Source organism: Oxyura jamaicensis, chromosome 3 (assembly GCF_011077185.1).
Source record: "Oxyura jamaicensis isolate SHBP4307 breed ruddy duck chromosome 3, BPBGC_Ojam_1.0, whole genome shotgun sequence".
Taxonomy (NCBI): Eukaryota; Metazoa; Chordata; class Aves; order Anseriformes; family Anatidae; genus Oxyura; species Oxyura jamaicensis.
In genome coordinates this window covers 52605208-52627472 of record NC_048895.1, presented here as the reverse complement: position 1 = coordinate 52627472, position 22265 = coordinate 52605208, and the positions used below count along the sequence as shown (strand labels likewise).

The following is a 22265-nucleotide window of genomic DNA, read 5'->3' as shown; positions in this document are numbered from 1 at the left end:
AATTCAAAGCTATGAATTAACAGCTCCTTGCCTTTTGGGAGGAGGTTTGCCACCCATCCCTTCTCTCTGCTCCCTCCTCTTTTGCCTCCAGTTCTGCTCCCCCATCACAAACTACACTGAACTGGTATTCTTCTGAGGTGCTTCAACTCAAGGAAAATGTGCAGAGGTAGCAGGTAAAGAGATTACTTAGTTAAATGTTAATTCCATTTTTTTTAAAAAAAATCAGCTCAACCATGATATAAAACTGCATCCTACATAACTTAAGATCCTTCTGTAATCCAATGGTGACCAAAAACTCCAGATCATACTCAGAGCACCTGAATTTAGCCCATGGCAAAACCTACATTTTTGCATTCACTGCTAGTGAAACTTATGTCAGGTAACATCCATCAGCTAAGGTTAGTATCTTAGTTTGTCTGAACTTGTCAAATTTACAGGACGAGGTACTCTGTGAATCAAACTTCATTACATGAGCTCATTAGGTAAAAAACAAATGATCTCAGTAGCCTTTTAAGAGACTAACTTATTAAGATTCTGATTCACAACTTAATTTATTAATGAATTCATTAATTCACAAATTCACCAACTTTGCAAGTTCATCAACTCATGCATGACTGAGTAAAATAGTTACTTGGCTGATGGAGAGGGTGCTCACCTTTCCTGCCTCTTCCTAGGCACATCCTAGTCTCAGCAGTTCAGTTGCTGACAGATCCATTCATCTGAAAGGCTTGTTGGGTGAACTGGTGTGTTTAGACCTCTTTCAGTCTACACCACCACCTAAATTACTGTATTCTGCAGAAACTGCCGGACAGTTGCTGTTGCAAAAATGCAGGAGATGAGAGCCAGAGGTCACAATGTCTGCAGGATGGCCCTTGTCTCACTCTGTCCATAGCATCCCACACACGATACTCACACTTTAACCTAATGGTGCTGCTCCCAGCATACATCAGGCCTCACCATGTGCTGTATGTTAGGGCTACACCCAAACAGGAGGTGAGTGAACATTCAGAGGTTCAAATATTCCATGTAAGTATCTACCTCTTCTTTCCTAGGAAGAAGGAACATTCAGGCACTTCCTCACTGCAGTGTTTTGGCTGGCTTCAATGTCTACTAAATTCAAGGCTTCAAAAAGGGAGTTGTTCTTCTATTTCCCAATATCAGGATGAGTTATTTAGACAGAAATAAGCCTTAGTTATTCAAACTGGAGATTCTGCATGTGATTCTTTCCTTAAACTGATATAGTGGTATAGCACAAGAGTATTCTTCACAAATCTCCTCAGGAAACTAGGATTTTGGAGAGGGAACAGGAAAGAAGTTTTTAATGAAATTACATACCTTACAGTGAAAAAAAAAATATCTTTATAAGCAGAACCTCAGCAGGTTTGTTTCATTGTCCTCAGAGAGATAACTTTTTACCTTTAAATCTGTATGTTTATAATTTTTGCTTCAGATTACAACTATTTTGCTGGATAGTTTCAATGTTAAACACTTTCTCATTTATTAGATCTTTTGGTCTGACAAAAAACTATCATGAATAGTTTCCTGTCATCCAGTCTGCCTTGCATGCAGACTAGGAGTTGACAAATGGACTTGAAATCGTATGGACAAATGTCACTTCTTGTGCAACATGATTGCACAGACACTTAACATCCAGTAAAACTCTTGCGTTGCATCCTATCAGGAAGGGGAGGATGAGCACTCAGAGTTAAGTGTGGAACCACATTTAATTGTTTTTAAGTAACTTAGAGTATGACCTTCTCAGGCTGTTGATTTGTACATTGGTGGATTAGTGACCCGAATTAGTCTTCTGTTCACTTATCCCATGCATCCGCTGTTACAAGCTGCAAATAGCTTCTTTCAGAAAATGGGAATGGGGATTTTTTTCCCATTTCTTCTCTCTTCAGTTTTGCCAGAAACATCCATCACATCCCATGCCAATAGATCATCATTCAGGTCAATAGCACCAAACAGAGAGAAACTTAGCAACCCTTAGGTACAAGCACAGAGAAATATGCTAATTTAAAAGCTCTCTGAATTACTATTTTGTTGGGTCTCATTAGTATGCTCTTGGCTGCCAAGAGCCTTTTGTTTTTCTTGTCCTTGCTGAACCAAATCGTGTGGCAGGCAGTGATTGGCCAAACCCTATCAGAAGCAGGCAGGGACATCAGGTGTCTTCCAAGCCCATCATGAAAAAGAACCTATTGTCAATTGCCTCAATTCACATCTCCTTTAAATGCAGAAGCAAGAATTCAGTCCTGTTGCTGGAATTTTCTTTGAGTCTGATGGTGAACAATACCAGCAGAAACCTTGCAGAAAGCCCAGTGCACGTCTCTTAATATTAAACATAGTTTAGTGAGCTATTGAGATAATGAATGCACAAGTGAAGAGTGAACAAAATTCTCTTGTCACTGCTGAAGCCTTGTTGTTTCCAGTTTTCACTCTGGACTAAAGTGCAATTGAAAGGAGAATTTTGGATGAATGTATGAAAACACTGTTACAAAAATAGCAGCATATTTGTAATGATACTTTGCTTTTGCAGCCAAAACCCTACTGCAGATGAAATTTTGTCTTGGGCTCAGAATTTTGACAAGATGATGAAAACACCAGCTGGGAGGAACCTTTTTAGAGAGTTTCTTCGAACAGAGTATAGTGAAGAGAACCTGCTTTTCTGGCTCGCATGTGAAGATCTAAAGAAGGAACAGAACAAGAAAGTTATTGAAGAAAAAGCAAGACTTATTTATGAAGATTACATTTCTATACTTTCACCAAAAGAGGTAAAGCTGTAAATGTTAGATATGCATTTTTTGATATTCCAGAGCAGATATGCTATACCCTGGATTGCCAGAGGGGGGTCAGAAAGTCTGCCTGATCTGTCAGATGAGAGCAATACTTATTATGGAAGTTTAGACCACTAAAGCAAGGGATAGAACAAGGGCTGACACAGGTGCTGAGCCATTTAGCACCACTGGCCACAACTCCTCAAAGCTCTCTATACGAGAAGAATAAAAGGGAAATTCCAGAAACAAAAGGATGAGAAATGGGAATACTACTTTAGCAATGCAGTCCGTCTGCCAAAAACAAGAAATACGTCATAGAAATGGATTTATGGAGAAACGGCACCAAAATTTTGAGCATCATATGACAAATAAAATACTCAATATTTAACAGGAAACTGATCAATCATGAAACAGATTCACAGTTTGTTTCTTGTATAACATAAAGGAATTTAAATCATAAGCAGAACAGATTTATCTGCTGCATCATCTGGCTGGGAAAAAAAAAAAAAAAAAAGTAAAACTTGCTCTGGTTATGCCTGTGTGGGATCAGCTAGTCTAAGTTGATCTCTAAGAAGTGAGATCACATATTTTCTCTAATGAAAGGTATGATAACATCTAGGAAATTATATATAACTTTCTCCAATCCTAAAACTGAAATGATCTTCAGCTGAAGTTGAGTAAAAGCATCCCCTATCAAATCACAGTTTGGAGATAAATAGGCATTGTAGAAGAGTTTCTCAGGCCACATCATGTACCTTTAGCAACTCTGCCTTGTCTTGCATCTGACTTTCTCCTCAATAGCATTATGCTAATTTACGCTCACTTGTGGACTTGGCTTGCTACATTTTACCTTTGCACTGCTTTTAGTAATAACTCACGAATTCATTAATATGAAGGGAGCCACCAGCCATTTATATAACTCCATTGCCTCTCTTGTGACACCATGTGTGCTTTGGCTTTGGAATGAGACAACTACCAGTATAGCAAGCTAATAATGTATATTCTTGATAGTATATATGTGTCTCTAATACACATATATGTACTAAACACTCAGTTGTCTTTCTAAGCCACCATGAACCAGCAGATACAATTTAAACACTGAAGTAGTTTTGCTTGATTTAGAGTTTAAAAAAAAAAAATGCTCACAAACTTCATGCTTGGATGTGTGAGGATGTCATCATCCCAATTGCTCCTGACCCTACTGGAAACTCCATGAGGCAAATAAGAAGAGTTTGTGATGCTTTAGATCAGCATAGGAGCTTTAAAGTTCTAGTTCATCCCAGCATCACATTCCAGGAGAAACCTTTTGACATAGGAACTGAAAGGAGGACTTTGACATGGGAACTTGCTCAGTGATGAAGTTATTGAGGCAGAAAGTCCTAGTGTACTAAACAAATACCTAGTATACATCTGTTTACCAAGACGATAACTTTAATAATTGCAACTACTCTTGCCATCTGGCTCTAGTGAGTCACGGAAAAAACTACAATGTGAATTAACAGATTCCTAATTAATTTTTGTTTCACTCTATAACTGCAATTAACTTTTACAATATTAAATGGCAAAATGACACTGCCATTCTGCCAAATTTGAGCTTTTTTGTCCCAGCCCTTTTATTTGGTAATGAGGAGTCAATTAGCTAGCTGCATAAACTGGTCTTGCTAAAATAAGTGCCTGCGTGTGCACGTGTGTGTCATGGGGGGAGCAATTGCTTCAATTTTAGCGTGTCATTTCCATGTTACAGATTGGCACTGCTCTAGGATTTAAAATTATTTTAATAAACTCCTAAGACAAGGCTGCTACACTGCTGCTCAAAACTACGCAAGCTACACCCCTGCATGCTGTTTTGTCTCAAAGCATTTTATCACCATCAGCGTAACCCCTCCAGCTTGTTAAGCTTGGCCACACAGCCCAGCATGCTTGCCCAGCTAAGTCAGTTAGACACCAAAGTCAATCTGAAAAATATCTGGGTTGAGAAATAGCCTGGAAGACAATGTGTCACCTTCAGAAGCTAAAAATGAAGCTCGCTATCAACTTCAATATGGACATGTGATATCCTGAAAGTATAAATTGCCAGATGTTAACAGTTCTTGAAGAGAAAAATGAATCAGAAATACTTAATATTAATGGGAAGATTAGTGCAATAAAACCAGCAAAAAACTCTGGATAATTTGTAAGTAACGAGTGTAGTGCCCAGAAAAAAAAAATATATATATATAAAAAAATTGCTTGTAGGACAGCCAGATAAGAATGCTGAATAGGAAAGTTCTAAAGATTCAACCACAAATGATAAGGAAAAAAAATCATTTGTGAGAAATATTTGTAAATATGTTTAAAAAGTAAGAACATTTTAAGATATAATAACATTTTTCGGAGATCCAAGTTACTGCAGAGCTTTATTTAACAGCACTATATTTTTTTTCTGTTAAATAGAGGGATTTCATTTTACAGCTCTTAATATGGATGCAAAGAACAAGTCAAAATTGAAATTTGAGTTTGCAATTGTGTGTGGTCATTTTAGAATGCTGGCTGTGAAAGACAAACAGTATAACTTGAATAAATTATGAAACTGTTAAGCTCTGGGTGTTCTGTGGAGCCCTATGCAATGATGAGATGTATACATCCTTTCCAGCAATTATAAACAATTATTGTTTAATATCAGTCTATTCTCATCTTCTTCAGGTTAGTCTTGATTCCCGGGTGAGAGAAGTGATCAACAGAAACTTGCTGGATCCCAGTCCTCATATGTATGAAGACGCCCAACTCCAGATATACACCCTAATGCACAGAGACTCTTTTCCAAGGTTTTTGAACTCTCAAATTTATAAGTCTCTTGTTGAAAGTATTACAGGCTCTACTTCTGAAACTTAGTTTTAATTTTCAAATAAAGTAACTTGATTTTTTGGGGGTGGGCGGGATGGAAGAAAAGTAGTTTAATAACATCTGGAGCTGGGTTCCTGGAGAACTACAGTTTAGCTCTACTCAGGCTACTGTGAAGAAAACAAATACATATTATGGTCTATGTCTACATTTTTACCAAGGTCCTCCTTGCTTGAGATGGCGTGGGAGGGGAACAATGGATTTGCCAAAATACATTTGTTTCACACTCCTTTCACCCAACTGCAGTCAAGATTGCAATGATGTATTTGTAGTTTTATGAACAGTCTCCTTGTGTATCCTCACACTGCATGTGCAAGGTAAAACTGCTTCACTTACCACTTAGTTGTTGCAATATTTAATCCAATAACATAAATTATATCTGTATTTAAGAACTTTTTTGTGCAATACAGTCTAATGGTACATAGAAAAAATTGCAGCAAACCAGAAAGAGGCTTGCATTTTTTAACATCACTAACTGAAAAAAGCCAATTTTTAAGGTGTAGCATTACTCAACATGCTCTACTGAGTACAATACACTGACTTTTTGAAGCCAATATTTCTGTACAGAAGGAAAAAAAAAAAAAAAAGAGAGAAAAAGAAGAGCTATTTATCACTGTTTATTTAAAATAAATCAAGCAGAGGATTCCTCTGGTTGTTCACTGCCAAAACTGTGGCATTTTCATTACAGAGTTTGCAATGTCAAAATGAAAGAGAAAAAAAAAAGCACAAACCACTTAAAGGGATCCGTACATGGGTGACACAATCTATGCGCTGATATTGTTTAATTGTTAAAAGAACAAAGATTTTCAATGTACATTTCAGATGTCAGATACTGTAATTGATTTATTAAAGACTGGCTATCCAGTTCTAACACTGTTGTATAATGTTATGTACTTCAGAAAAGAAAAAAAAAAAAAAAAAGAAAAAGAAACAAACAAAAGCTTGATAATTTAGTTTTTTGAATAAAGGAATTTAATAAAAGACTGCCTACATGTAGCATTTTAGAGCATTTTAGAACATTTTGATGAATTACATCTGTCCTGTACGATTTTTTTCAGAGCTAAATCCAGTCAAAAAATGTTTTTAAACAAAGTAATGTTTTACAAGGTGGAGGGTTAAAGAAGATTTATCTTAACTTCTAGCCTCATTGATTTTGAGTGCTCCTTGAAAACAAGGGGTTTGGAGAGTGATATTAAACCAAACTTAAAGGGCTCCTAAATCTGCAGTCCTTACCCAAGCAAAATGCCTACCAAAACTCAACGGGTGTCTTTCCTGGGTAAAGAACCCTGTAGTAAGCCCTAAATCAGAGCTAAGGCAGCACAGTACTCAATCACTTTGCTGCCATGGTGTTTTTAATAGAAGTTTGCTTGGCCTTTTTATCAAAAAATGTCCAATTTTAGGATGCATTTTGATGTTTAAAGAGACAGTGACTTGGAACTTAAAAATCTCAACATCTTCATACCTACTATATACAAATGAGCATTAGCATCCCTCACAAACTGCTAATAATATACCATGAGATTGCTTTGAATGCTTGTTAAATATATATATATGCATGTGTGTTTGTATATATATATTTAACACTGACAACTCTGGTCTTGTACTAAGACTTAAGAGGCAAAGTTCTTCTCACTTTCCTAGGACTAAACACAGCATAACCCTATTACTTTTGATGGGACTGAAAGGTTTTACAGTTGTGTAACTGAGTGGAATCTGGCCCCAACAAACTTGGCTCCAACCAGCAAGCTGCTTCTTGCAGGCAGCCCCTGGTGCCAGCTCTTGATGAAGCCACTGCTACCGAGGCTGCTCTCGCTCTATACAGTAGCTGGTAGGATACAGGTCTTAGTTTACTTCCTGGGGCTTTTTTTTTTTTTTTTTTTTTTTTTTTTTCCTTTATTTTACTACCTCTTTCTCTCTCTCTCTCTCTCTCTCTCTCTCTCTTTTTTTTTTTTTTTAATTTATTGAACATGCTTCAAATAGCAAGTCTGGGGAATTTTTTAATCATTCTTTTTACTTGAAACCTATGTGCTTTTTTTGGATATATACGAACAATTTAACGAACTGTTTCTTAAACTCATTTGGTTTTGTAATTTATATAGAATTCAGGAAATGATTAAAAGGGCTATTCTCTATTCCCTATGCAAATATTTTAACTGTTGTAGTGTTTGACAAAATGGGATCTAAAAAAAAATCTGCAAAGTGGAAAACAAATCTGTTTACAGTGGCGTTGCTGACTATCCTACCATATTCAGCACTTTTAAATATTGTTATTTATGAAAATGTAGTTTAAAATGCAAGACAAAATATTTATAAATGTTTCTTTTAATAAATAACTGTTTTGTCTGAAAGTGTTACCGTGTTATGCCAACTTTATTCATGTTGGTTAGCTACTTACCATTATGAATAAAATATTCAATTATTATACTGATAGAATAATAGCTACGATGTTTACAAATCCTGAGGGGGGGGGAAGTCAGTGAGAAAGGACTGCCTCCTTCTACTGTGAAATACTGTTGGAAAAAAAAAATGATTTTTTCTGTCTTCTTTTCTTAACTGGAATTTAACTATGGTCCTACATATGTCTAGTATCATTTGATTACAGTTGTATTTACTGTGGTACTAAACATATACAGCATCATATATGTATATATTTATATAGTGTAATTTCAAGTTTGTTGGTGTTTGAGGCACAAAACAGTTCACACATCTAAACAATGTGTAAGAGACAAAACTGCATGCAAAAGTCTTTACAAATGTAGACTTGAATATTCTTAATGTTACTATTTGATGGTGACCTGCTAGTCATAAGCTATCTTTATAAGATACTTCACATAGCTAGAAGTTCTTGTCAGCACAGACAAGTCATCCTTTCAAGGACATTTTTAAAGCTAACTGTGTGGGCCCTAAAATATTATCTTGATTTATAGCAAAGGATTCCAAAATCTGTATTTGGAAACTGTTTCATTATTTTGACAAATATTACACCAATCTTCAGTGTAATACTGCAATGAAATCATGCTCAAATTTTCTTGTCTTAAATCCTCTAGTTGGAGGGATTTATAAATCGACCACAGCTTGTATGAAGTTTCTTTCTTGGAGCAAATGCTCATATTAAAATGATTAATAGACATTTCATCTATTAGTTTGAATTTCCCAAAATTTTATGAAAAAATTGATATAGTCCAAATGGACAACAAATCGTGCCATAACATGATCTCATTGCCTGTCATACAGTTCTTTGAACACAAAATGTAAAACAGTCAAGTTATTAAACTGATTTACTGTGCATGCAGTGTACAATACACTTTGAAAGACTGCCTAAATACACTTATTCTATAGCCTGGAATAAAATACGTATGTATTTAACTTGTATTTCAGTTTTTCATGAGAATGTATATAGCAAGCGCGCTACAGAAAGCAAGTTATGTTTTTTCTCATTTTTGCCTGGTATTTAATCTTTTCTGTCAAATAGAGCCTAATACCAAATATCCACAAATAAGCACTTGGGTACACTCCTGAGACCCTTAGGTTTTGAAGAAACTCAGTCTATGTTGTATTACGCATGCATTCAACTTAGCCGTTTGCAGTCAACTTTCAAATAACTGAACTAAAAGTAGTTTGGGATACCCAGGATAAAACAAAACACAGATAAGATCAAGAATATTTAAATTGCTTGAAGGCAAATATGGTATGGAGGAGAATGGGGGAATGATGGAGAAAAAGAGAAGTCAGTGACAGAGGTGACTGCAGTGCCGTCAGCCAGCCCAGCCCAGGCGGGATCCCCTGGAAGCACGGCCGTACAGTGTCCAGTGCGCCCGGCGGTACACAGCTAGCCTGAGCACCTGCGGAATCCACATGAGTCATCACAGGACCACCGAGAGCTGGCAGAAATCACACTTAAGCTAATAATACCCTCTATTAAATTACAAGCGTGCAACGTGTCTGCTAGTTTGTGGTCTAAACCAACAATATATGGCAGACCCACACTATAGCTTAAATAAGCAGGTTTGAACCGTCACTTGATGCCAGACTCACTCCCCTTAGCATCAGAGGCATCAGAGGTGAACATAAGGAGCATTTGAGCATGGAAATAGCATCTAACAGTGGTGGGAAGCTCTTTCTGTGAGAGCAGCTTGCCGGACTGACCACACTATGAGCCTGCTAAGGAACAGGCAGTTTCCAAATCCAGTGAGTGTTGCAAAAGCCATTTAACATATGTATTGCACGGCACTGACTCAGAACCAAAGATCATACAAGGAAGCCTCTTAACTTCAGCAGCTCCCTGCACCACAAGGAGTAAAGGTCACAGGTATACAATGCCTGTGAGCCTGCTCCTGACAGCCTTAACACAGTCTGCAGCAGCCTGGGTCCTCATCAAATCCAACAAAGCAAAGAGCTGTGGCTGCACATACACAGCTGCAATGTACTGACTTCCAAGCTGACTGGAACCAAGTCTAACTACCAACTTCAAAATGGGATTTTTCTCAACCCACTGAGTTGCTATTTCAGGAGATACCCTAAAGCGGCACTTTAGAGCGGCCTAGGACATGGCTGCAGTGACAAACTCCCAGCCCTGTCCACCTCTGTCCTGAGTGCAGTGACAGAGTTTCAGCCCCATTCACCTTGGCCCTGAATTCTTCTGCCAGCAGATGTGACCTTTGCGGGATGAAAGGACAATGTGATCACGGTGCCAACATCAGCTGGAAAAAGAACTGACATGAACGTTGTCTGAACTTTTGGGAAACAATTACCTTAACGTCATGCCCAAAGCCCCTTCCTTTATCCACAAACTATCACTCTCTGGAAATCCATCCTTCCAATTTAAAACAGAAATACAATAAAGGTGATTCAAAGGCTGTCAATCAGTCACTGACTCACAAAACCTTTATTTCTTCCCAGAAGTTTTACATTAAATCACTTTTTATTCCAAATTTCCCAAGCTCTGTATACTTCTCTCACCAGCACCTAAGACTCTCAGATTTCTTTCATTGTTCTCAGAACACCAAAGTATTTGGTATATGAAAGGTATAAATTCAATCATTTTTATTTTCACCCCTCTGAAAAGAAGGCGTACAGGGAGTGTCACAGGCAGGTGGCAGCCAGCGTAAGGGAAGCTGTCAGTGAGAAGGGTTCATGAGCAGCAGTCTGGGCTATTTATTGATGCCAGGCTAGCTGCAAACACTGCACATCCTCCACAGAGGTCTTCAAGTGTAATTTTACTTATAAAATATTGTTACAGCATAATATGTCAGAGCCTTACTCAAAGCAGTGCATTTGCATCATAAGAAAACATTTTTATCCTACCATTTATTTTAATGTTTGATATTCCAAATAACAAGCGTTCATGTTGTCCGTATTGCTTTTGGATGCCTGCAGTGCTACAAAACTCCCAGGCTTTCATTTCTGACTACTGGAACCACTTGGGTGCGCAAGCACTACCCTTACTTTTGATATTGCATCACTGGTATTATCTCATGAAGATAACAATTTGCTGATTTAACATGTTGAAGTTGCTGTTATTCCATCAGTGTAACTTAGCTGTAAAGTCTGATTGCCTCCTTCTGTTAAGACTTGACCGAGAACGGGAGAGCGGCAAAGACCTGACTTTGATCCCTCCAGTGACTGTAATATAGACCGCCTAATAAACTTTTATGGATAGTTGCACATTTTTATAAATAAAGCATATTCTTCAAACCGTGCTCTGAGTTTAGCTAAGGCTCTCGTTGATGGCATTACCTAAACCAAGGTCCCCTCGGGCAGGCAGCCCCAGAAGCCCCCCCCGCCCCTCACCAGGCTGCCCCTCACCACCAGGCGGCCCCCACCAACCTCCCCGCTTACTGAAGCGACAGCCCATCAGCAACCCTCGGGCTCTCTTCCCAAGAGGCCTTTCGTAAAGTTAGGACGCGGTGCGGGCATTCGGCAAGATTTTATTTTTATATTTAATTTTATTTTGGTTTGCTCAGAACAACCAACACCCCCCGCCCCAGCCCCTCCGCCCACAGGACCTCCTGGGCCCGCCCCCGAGGTGCGCCGACCAATCAGAGAGCGCCGTCCCCTCCCCGGGACTCAGCCTCGCGAGCCGAAGGGAGCCGAAGGATTCGGCTCTTTCCGCCGGCGGAGCGCCCACGGTTGGGCTCGGGGCCGAGCCTCTTCGGCAGCTTCCGTAAGCCCGGAAGGGAGGCGGCCGAGCGCCTTCGGCTGTCTCCGGCAGGGCCGGGGCTGGCGAGGGAAAACGGGCGGCGCTCCCGCCCGGCGGCTCGGGGCCGGCATGCGGCTGCTGTCGCGAGCCTTCCGCGCGGCGCACGGCTGCTGGACCGCGGCGCTGCCCGCCCGGAGCTACCGAACAGCGCCCGCCGGGGGCAGCGCGGCGGCGGGGCCGTGCCAGCCGCAGCCACGGCGCGGTCTGAGCGGCCGGCCCTGCTTGGACGGCCTGTTCGCCACCAACGCCTTGAACCGCCTCTTGGAGGCGCGGGCGAGCGGCGAGACGGGGCCGGAGCTGGCGGCGCGGATCCAGCGGCTGCGCGACAAGGAGCAGGAGCTGCGCGACACGCGGCAGCTGGCGGGGCAAGGTGAGGCCAGGCGACGGGAACCCAGCGGCCAGGCCAGGCCCGGCCCGGCCCGGCCCGGCCCCGCCTCAGGGGCCGCCGCGGAGGGGGGGAGTGGGAGGAGGCGGGCTGTTGGCCCGCCTGGGCGAGCGAGGGGGTGATTTGCATAACCAGAGGGGTGATTTGCATAGCCCGGCGCGATTGGCTGAGCGCCCCGCCGGCGGGGCGGGAGGGCAGCCTGACGCCGCCCACTTCTGGCAGTGCCGGCTGCGCGTGCACGCGGGAGGGCACGTGCCGGCGCGGGGGCGCGCTCCGGGGTGCGGGGTGGGATCCGCGCTGGCTGCAGGTGACAGCAGCACAGCTCCCCCGGGACGGAGTGAGAACTTCCCAATATTGTTGGAAAACAAATCGTATTTCTTATTTTCTTCCATCCCGCAGTGAAAGTAGGAAATGCATCCTTTGAACAAACTAATGCTTGGCCCAAGCCTGTTAGTTTCCATTCCCATGAAGTGGAATGAAGGATTTTTTCTACTTTCGGAACCTGCTGATGATGCCGGTGTCATTAAAACCTGATGTAGCACTTCATCAAAGTGAAGTGATTATAAAATTTTAGTCAGTAACTATGAGCAGTTCTGTAGCTCATCCTTAAAAATATTTTTATATATTACTCTTAGATGATTTTAAAGCTTATATTGCTTTTACACCTTAAAATATGCAACTGGTATTAAATAGATTATTTCTTAATATTTACGTAATTAATACCTGGTCTGACAGTAATAGACATATAATTCCTTAATTCTTTTCATCCTTTCTGTTGGTTTTAAAGCCCTTGATCAGTCATTAAAAAACATATATAGTTGCAGGTGATCAAGTTTGCATGTTTAAAGTGTTACAGTTAGCTAGTCAACCATACATGCTTCTCACCAGCAGTAGGTAAAACATGCTTATTATATAAACAACTTACACCTGTTTTTTTTTTTTTTTTTTTTTTATCAGTTTCCTTCTAGCAGAAGTTTTTTGGGGGAAAAAATCAGATATTAAACTTGATCTGTAAATTAAAAAAAAAAAAAAATAAATTGTGGTAGTGACTAAATGCAATTACAGTGATTAAAAACGTGTAGGTTTACAGTGAGAGTGTACCTCCAGTCCTGGCTGAGTTCATGTAAAAGCTCAAAGAAGAAATGGTTAGCATCTTTCTTTTTCTTCTGCTGCAGTTACATGTCCCTATGTCCCCCCACCCGCTCTTTAAATACGAGTGCCATTTTCTTATTTTTGGAGTTTATTTTTTTTCTGGGCACGTGAGCTGAGTCAGTGCAGATCAGAGGTAGCTTAAGCTGAACTTTTATTTTTCTGTGTGAAGATTTATCCTGACCAGAGGGGGGGGAAAAAAAAAAGAACATTTTAATTTATTGAATTTATTGAAACCTTGGTATAGAAAAACAAGTCCTAATTCTAAAGTGTTAGTGTTGATCAGTCAAGTAAGATCTTAAAATTTCAAGTTCCTCTTACTATGCAAGGGTTCTTTCATACCTTTTTCCATGTTAGTGGTAGGTTAGAAGTTATGCAGCTGCTCTGGAATTACGTGATGGAGATGGAATACTTGAAGTTACTGCTACTGACTTGAGATTGTTACATATGGCAATAGGCTAATAGTCCTTTTAATGAAGAGTGTTAATTGTGGGGCTTTTAGGCCTTTTAATTCCTTGATGTTCCTATCACAGGGAAATACAGAAATGAATTCCTTAGAATCTCAGAGCAGTGGAGATGGGAAGACCCTTCTGGAGATCATCCAGTCCAACCTGCCTGCCCAGAGCAGGATCATGCACAGCGGGCAGCTCAGGGTTGTATCTGGTCAGGGTCTGGATATCTCCAAGGGTAGAGACTCCAGAACTTTTCTTGGGAAACCTGCTCCAGTGTTTGACCACCTCCACCATATACAATTTTTTTATTGTGTCTAAGTGGAACTACCTGTACTTCAGATGTTCCTGCATCTCCCACTTGAACAATACCAGAAAACTGGTACATACTATTTATCTCCATTACAGATCATAATATTAATCTCATTTTCTGATAGGTTTAGTGTGTTTTTTGTTTCTTTAGTAGAGTAAGTCCTTTGTATGGTTATTTTTCAGAAAGTTTTCTGAGAGTGCCACTGATATAAGTCTGAGGATTAACCATGCTCAAATATTCCAGATGAAAGTGAAGATCTGCGGAAGCTTGCAGAAAGGGAAGTCATTTCCTGCGAAGAAGAGATAGCTGAACTGAAACACCAGGTTAGATTCCCTTTAAAAGCCATTCTTAAACAAAGTCAAATAGTCAATTGAAAGAAGATGTATGTGATGAACTCTTCTCTTACTGCCATCCCCACCTTCCTCCACTAACTATAATCCTTGACCAGTGTATGTTATGTAAGAAAAATGCAAATGGCAAACAGACATATATACCATCTGTAGATGGTGTATAGGTCTGTAAGTGCCTACTTATATCTGAAATTCTTTGAATCAATACATTTTGGTAAGTAGGTGCTATGCTTTGTCTGGTCTGGGTTTGCCTTTGTGGGTGTTCAGCTTTTATCTTTTAGAAAAATTGAACTTTTATGGTACCCCACACTAGTCTTTTTGTAAAAAATCGTTTAATACTATGTAACTGCTGTAGCCTGCTACCTTATATAGGTTTTACATAGTATCTATGGTATTTTGTATAAAATACCTATCTTCATGTAAACAAACTGTTACATATTCCTAATTTTACAGATGAAGTAGAAGCTGGTATTGTCACATTTTTTTATTCCTTTGACAGCAATACAACAGTCATCTTATAAAAAATATATATGTACTAAAAAAGTAAGAGAAGGCTGAAGTAGGAAGAAACATTACATGATGCTAGTAAAGAAGGATGATTGAAAAGCATTCATAAATCATCCAGAATTTTGATCCAGCCTGCAAATTCACTATTTTTTATGGGTCAATAAAGCTGTCTTTCCTTTAAATACATAAAAATGATGCAGCAGAATTACTGTTTTAGGAATGTACTCCAGAGCATCCGTACCTTCTTAGTTCTGAAGTGGATGTTGGGTTAAAAGGGAATTTGGTGGGAAGGGAAATGCTTAGTTTTCAATTTATGAAAGCTTCTAATTTATGAAAAGTTCTTTGAAGCTTTGCAGGTCTCGAAAGAAACCTTTTGTTACTGCAAACAGACACAGGGAGCTTTTCTGCAATGCAGCATCCTCTCCTCCCTCTTCCTGACTGTATTAGTGCAAGGGATGTCAGAAAGCACTGAGAGGCCAGCCCTCTTGAGAATCCGTGAGTTAATACAGGAGAATGCAGAGTAGATCAATTACAGACTTGCATGGCATTTTATACAATCTCAGTTCTGTATTGAAGTGCCAGAGGAAAATCTTAGATGGGTGTTTTTGCATTCACAGATAGTATTGCTTTTGATTCCTTCAGAAGAAACAGACAACAGTGATCTTGTCATGGAAGTAACCGCTGGAGTTGGAGGACAGGAAGCCATGCTGTTCACTTCAGAGATATTCGATATGTATCAACGATATGCTGCCTATAAAAAGTGGAAATTTGAAATATTAGAATACTTTCCCAGTGAACTAGGTCAGTAACAATAAAAAAAAGTGTGTAACTTTTTAATTTAAACTGAAATGTTTATTCCTAGGCCATTTGAATTTCCTAAGTGCAGGAAACTAATTTGTGTAACTTATTTTTAGAAGCAGAGGTAAAATGTCAGGATACAATTTTCCTCAGCTTCTGTATTTGAGAAGGAAATTACATTTGAGAAGTACTGCTAAATTATGGAGGAAAAAACTGTCATTCAGTAGTTTCAAAAACATAAATAAACCTTAAGTGTTTGGAGGAAGGAAATGCAGAAAGTGAAGTAGATATGTTTTAGCTTTATATTAATTTTACAAATACAGGTTACAAATTTCTTGTGTTTATAGATCAGTTTAGAGGCAGGCTGAAAGTCTGTTTATTACTTCTTGGCAGAGAAACAGTATAATTAAAACTAGTCTTGGTGTTTAATCCAAAACATCTTGATTTTTTTTGAAATGTCAACTGACAGTTTATATAAGGAAATGGGATGTTTGGATAAAGCTTGTGAGCTAGTATAACAACTAATGGATCTGCAAAGTGGAGGAACTGTTGAGACAGTGGAGAGCTGACATCTAATTATTTAAGAAAGCCTTTGAGTAAAATTTCACAAGTTGTCAAGTTTTGCAGCTTAATGATGCTTGTGAAAAGAGATTTGTCTCAGTTCTCTCATTTACTGTTTCTGTGTCTGTCTAAGCAATCCCACCTCCATTAAGGCCTACCTTAAAAAGTCCTCTTCTGATGTGCTTTCCCATAAACTGACAAAGACTGCTTTCTCAAACTGGAATTGTCTTTTGCCTAGTATGAGTTGAGTTGAATTCTCAGCAAGCATAAAATAAGGAGCAATGTGTTTGAATGAAAGGAGATGGAAAACTGGTTCTTTCAGTGATGATGAGCTGTTGGTCATCTCAGGTAGCCGTGTGTTTACAGAGATGGGATTGATAGGTTTACATAACAAACAGAGGTAGTGATTTTTTTTGTTAATTGTAGCTTAATCCAGCTGGTGTTTGAGGTTGTTTTACAGAAATCAGGTGTCTGTGCTGCTGCTGACTTTTCTGCATTGGCACTTTCATCTGTGCAGAAAGTCTCATTACCAAGTTAATTCAATGGACAAGTAGCACATCAAAACCCAATTAATTTTCAGGTGATCCAACACAGGAGAAGACGAAAAATGCTTATGGGGAGAATGGAAGCAGAAATGTGTGGCCGCTAGTGGCGGCAGTGAGAAAATCAAGCTCTTTTTGTCCAGCAGCAAGAGATTCAGTCAGCATAACCTAACTGTGAAACAGCAGTCTGAAACATGGAGACGTGCCCAAGTGATGGCAGGGATTAGTGTGTGTTTTTTTTCTTTTTTTTTTTTTTAATGACAAATTGCTAGCCACAGTTCTCAGAAGGCCAGATCTGCTGACTCTGTTAACAGATTTGCAAGCTTGCTGTCATACCTGCTGTGGTGAGTAAAGCTAGCACATTCTGGTAACCTACATCTTGCTGTGGGTATGATCAGTGGGTGGATACTTGTGTAGTTTACAACTTGTAGGTCAGAATGGCTGTGAAGCTTTAACTGTGTTTGTACTTTCATCAGCATCCTTTTCTTTGTTTTTATGATGATGGACAGTTAATTTATAGTTTTAATTATGCTTTTATTCTTAATTGTTCTAATGCATAGGTGTCAATAAAAAGTAATGGGTAAAATGAAAATACTTTAAAATCCTTTATAATCCTTTAAAAAATGTGTTTCATTGGAAAAAAAAATGAAGAAAACAGTTTGCTTGTGAAACTTTGAAGATGGGAGAAGCCAGGATGTCAGAGTATGCAACCTGTAAGAAGAACTCATCTCTTTTATGTCAATGTTTTGCAGAAGGACTTTTATCAAACTTTGGGAAATGTATATAGTCTTCCAACTCTTCTGTTCACAGGGTCCAAAATATGTCTTAAATAGTATTTTCAAATACTTTGAACCTTTTCTATTCTTTTCATGTAGAAACTCACAAAAATAAATATCCATGACTCTCCTAATTGAACTTCTTATGTCAGTGAGCTGCTTTGCTCTTCTAATGAGGGTCTTTCTGTGCCTTAAGCCTTTTGTTGCTTAAGTATAGTTTTTGATACACTATTAATGTAGTGAATAGATTACAAAAATTGGACTGCGTGGAGGAATATAGTCAGACATCATAAACTGGGAACTTGAAAGTCTAGCCACAGGCTTCATTTTGTTGTCTGTATACATACTTCCAAAGGCCCATATCTTCACCTGTCAGATAATGCTGATACAATTTGTTATGGGGTTTCACTTGCATTTCTGCATTCTTAAAATCATTAACAATTCAATTTTAAAAAGTATTATTTTGGTAAATATGTTCAAATGGGAACTTTTGTTTTAGAGTTCTTAAGTAACTTAATTCAAGTTCAAGCTCATGAACATGAACTCAGTTTTTCAGTTTCAGAATCTCCTAGAGTGGCTACTGTTAATTCAGTTAATATACAGTCTTGAATTTCACAGGACTTGAATTCAGTATTATCTATTACCTAGACATGTTATTATTAATACATTTTCTTATGGTCAAGAGGCCGTTTGCACAGTTCAAGTGATGGAAGGGACAAGAAGTTGTTGCATGTTACAGCACAGCTCACTGCTGAAAGAGGAAAGTTCTGTTTATCCCCATTTATCCCTAGGCAAACACTTCAGCAGCTCACTCAGTTCAACCTTCTGAGCTGACAGATATCTATTAACTTCCTTTTAAAATGAAATTGAATCAATGTGTTGTAGGTCAGGTGAGTGTAAGTGCTATGGGGAAAAGGGATAGGCCTTCTCACGATGACTAGGGGACTGGAACGTCTCTTACAAGGAAAGGCTGAAACAGTTCACCATGTTTAGCTTGGAAAAGAGAAGGCTGAGAAGGGGATCTTATCAATGTATATAAATATAAAGGAGGGTGTCAAAATGATGGGACCAGACTATTTTTGGTGGTTCCCAGTGATAGGATGAGAAATAATGGGCACAAACAAAAAAAGGAGGTTCTAGCTGAATATGAGAAAACGCTTCTTTATTGTGAGGGTGACAGAGTACCAGAACAGGTTGTGCAGAGACGTTGTGGAGTCTCCTTGTCAAAACCTGCCTGCACGTGATCCTGTTCAGTGTGCTCTAGTTGACTCTGCTTGAGCAGAAGGTTGGACCTGATGATCTCCAGGGTTCCCTTCCAACCTCAGCTATTCTGTGATCCTCTATTTTGTATGCCAAGAAGAGGATTTAAGGACAAAAAGAGATCTGTCCTTTCCAGTGAAGCAAAACTTAGATCAGGTGAACTCCAGCAGCCATATACAACCTTCAGAGCAGTTTTGTAGCTTTAACAGGGGCAGTCCCACCTTCCATGTTCCTTCTATCTCAGCCCTTGCAGTTTTGAGACCAGAGTGCTAATTGGATCAATCTGCTGATCTGGCTTGAAAGCTATCTATTGTTACAGGGTAGTTTGGTCAGGTCTGACTCAACTAATCCTGTGATTGCAAGAGAAAGGGAGCTGTGCTTGACTGCCCTTTTGGTGAAAGCTCAGATCTTAGATATTGAACACATACCATCAGAGACATTCTTTTAAATGCCTTATACAGGAAATCAGTCATACATAAATCTAATAAAAATATCTAGCCATTTATCCTTTTTTGAAACTGCTAGTCTTTAATGGATGCATATATATTTGAACTGTTATGTCTTGCTGAGGGGCTTGCCTGTGTGATGAGGTTAATATTTAGGAAGGTGGGATGTACATTTACAGGAAAAATAAAGGCAGCCCTATCCTATCTTGCAGTGCATTTTCATATCTTAATCATTTGTACGAACACACATCTTTCAAAGCTTGAGAGGCTGGTAATAAGTTGTAAGGTAGGGGCATTGTAGATGGCATTGCCACTACTTTCCCATACAAGTCCTCAGTTTCACTTTGTCCATGCTATGTTGAGTAAGAACTGAGCTAAGGGTATTTGCTGGTATACCAGCGGATTGCAACTCATCCATGCTTAATTCTTACAGACTGCATGAGCAAAAGCAAGGTCCTATGTTGAAACATCAGGTTTCCTCATTTCAAAGAGTTCCAGAATTTGTCTGAAGTTTGAACGTGGGCATGTGTAAATATGGTGAATGTTAAGCAAAGCTGCAATTAAGAGTTAGTCTGAATCCAGTCTTAACTGATGTTATTGACCTACCTTCAAAGAATGACACTGCAAAATAGCACACTTGAGGTTTAACACACACATTAAAGCACAAGCCCACATGTTATTGTTCATCTGCTGCTGCTTGCTAGTGGCATGTGGAAACAGATATAAGACTTTGTCTCAGTCTGGTTATGAGGTGACACAAAAAATTGACGGAGTGCAAACATGCACCTGTTTTCTCTGCACCTCACCTTTTCAGAACAGAGAGGAACACTTAGAGGCAAACCTAGAGTTAGTAAGGGCTAGCTGTGTTTGAGAGGCCTAAGCTGTTTCTGCCATATTCAAGATTTTGGTATAAATGGTTTGCTGAATTTTCATTGGATTTGACTGTATTGTATTTTAAGCCTGAGTTTACCACGTGTTGGAAATAGCTGATTTGAAGCAGTACAACCTAAACAAATGCCGGTCTTCCAAACCAGTTTCTTAGTCTTGTGTTAAGCCCCACATTGCCACAGACACACGATCATCTCCATGAACATAAACTCTCCTGAATAAGTCACATATGCAGCTGCAGCTCAAATATACAGATTGTACCCATGATACCCATGAGAGATGTACCAATCCCAGGACAAGTGAGGGAGAAAAGACAGAATATTAGCTTTTGCAATGAACCGCTTATTACGTAATTAATGCTTATCAGGAGTGACACAGAACTGTGGACATTCAAGTTATTTTTACTCCTGGTTTGGTTTGGTTTCTTCCTCATGTGCAGAAGTTGCTTATTAAGTTTTTTTAGTACTTGTTTTTATATGTATCAGAGGAAGTACGTTTTGATGCTAGCACTGCAGTCAACCACTGTGAATTATTTAAGGCATTATTTTAGGTTATATAACATTGTTTTAAAGAATTGTTTTATTCATTGGAATACTGTTTGCATAATCAAGATTTCACAGTACCTGTTAGAATGCACCTTTCTCATTTAAACTAAAGATTTTGAATAGGTATTCTTATTAAACTATGTGCTTTAGGGTCATTTACTGTAAACATGTTGAATTTGTCTTACAGAATTATTAGTAGATGATGGTTATAAATGAAGCTGCATATGTTGAGCAATACATTTGATTCAAAAGCGGTACAGATTTGCACAACTGGAAGCAAAATTTTAGAAGTCACAAGGACAAAAATGAGGTGAAAGAGAAAGGAAGAGGCCTTGTAGGCTATTCACCACAAACCTGACTGTAAAAGGAAATATGTTTTAGTAAAGTTATGAGGGAGTTATACATTTCTGTAGAAGGAAAACATTTGCAAACCTCGGTAGTGGTGTAAAACCTGGCCTGCATTCTGGCCCATCACTTAGTTCTGTGCCATTATGGCATTATCAGGTTCTTTGTTGTCTCCATCTTCCTTTTTTATAAAGTTATTTTGTCCTTTTGGTAGATTTCCTTAGTCTAGAGAGAGCCTAAAGTGGTGTTTCTGAGAAGCAAGTGTGTCTCTCATTTTCATCGACTGTGGTTTCACGTTGAAAGACTTCGACAGCAGTACTCTTTCAGGGTTTCTAATGAGTCCCTTGGCACATCGTTCCCTATTCTGAGAATGGGATCTGAGAACTGATCTGGATTAAAAAACAAAGCAGGTTTCAAAGAAAAAACAAAAAAACAAAAAAACATTAATTTGTAGTGCCATCAGTTCTCTAATCCTTCAAACAGTTTTACTAGCAAAATTGAAGGGATTGCACACTGTCAAACAAGAAGGAGACAGAATGCCATCAGCTAGTATTGCAACAAACTGTCTTGAAGCCATGATTATATTGGGTCTTAACTTCCAAGTTCCAATTCTGATGGTTAGGTGCTAGCTTTCAGTACATAGCTGTCACATGTTTTGCTGGATATATGGGCAAGGGGGACACTAGCTAGAGTTCTGCTCAATCTGGAAGATTAAAAGAGTAAAATGAAAGAGTGAGGATGGGATGTGGATAGGATGCATGAAAAAGATGGGGGAAGAAGGGTAACATCAGTCATCACTAAGTTAAAGACTTTGGGTGTTATTTTTTTTTTCCAGTGAACTGTGAGGTTCTCAAATACCAGTCAAAAGAAGGTGGCTTTGTGTGCATGACTCAACCTTTTTCTGTATTTAAAAAATAAAATGGATTTTGTAAAAAGACAGTCTTTTACTTGACATTTTGTGTGAGTATATATGTCTGGTTTTAGAGTTTTCTTACATTTTGGGTATAATTCTGCCTAAGCATTTAAGTGGTAAACTCATAATTTTAAGAAACAAAGAAACAACTTAATAAGTTTTAAGAAATAATAAATCAATGA

General features: G+C 39.0%; 3 protein-coding genes and 1 long non-coding RNA gene across 8 annotated transcripts in view; 3 read left to right on the top strand and 1 right to left on the bottom strand.

Moving 5' to 3' along the window:
- RGS17 (regulator of G protein signaling 17) overlaps window positions 1-6563 on the top strand; it is a 73130-nt gene extending 66567 nt beyond the window's left edge. For all 4 annotated transcript variants that reach the window (XM_035320436.1, XM_035320434.1, XM_035320437.1 and 1 more), the window contains exons 4-5: window positions 2540-2774; window positions 5460-6563. In XM_035320436.1, the coding sequence (XP_035176327.1) occupies window positions 2540-2774; window positions 5460-5648 (424 nt within the window). In that variant the 3' untranslated portion in view covers window positions 5649-6563. The remainder of the gene's footprint in view (window positions 1-2539; window positions 2775-5459) is intronic.
- Window positions 1578-20661, bottom strand: LOC118163613. The gene is made up of 3 exons (XR_004749136.1): window positions 20542-20661; window positions 4166-4176; window positions 1578-1589 (listed from the first exon to the last, which is right to left on the bottom strand). It is a non-coding gene; the product is annotated as an uncharacterized LOC118163613 (long non-coding RNA).
- The window catches only part of MTRF1L (mitochondrial translational release factor 1 like), a 15700-nt gene continuing 5089 nt past the window's right edge, over window positions 11655-22265 (top strand). Inside the window, exons 1-3 of one of the 2 annotated variants that reach the window (XM_035320432.1) lie at window positions 11655-12226; window positions 14396-14475; window positions 15627-15810. In XM_035320432.1, coding sequence (XP_035176323.1) covers window positions 11926-12226; window positions 14396-14475; window positions 15627-15810 — 565 coding nt within the window. In that variant the 5' untranslated portion in view covers window positions 11655-11925. Of the gene's footprint in view, window positions 12227-14334; window positions 14476-15626; window positions 15811-22265 lie in introns of both variants that reach the window. The other variant, XM_035320433.1, reaches the window with a different exon arrangement.
- The window catches only part of FBXO5 (F-box protein 5), a 22410-nt gene continuing 12679 nt past the window's right edge, over window positions 12535-22265 (top strand). Inside the window, exon 1 of the mRNA XM_035320431.1 lies at window positions 12535-12548. The gene's annotated coding sequence lies outside the window, so the exon portion shown is untranslated. The remainder of the gene's footprint in view (window positions 12549-22265) is intronic.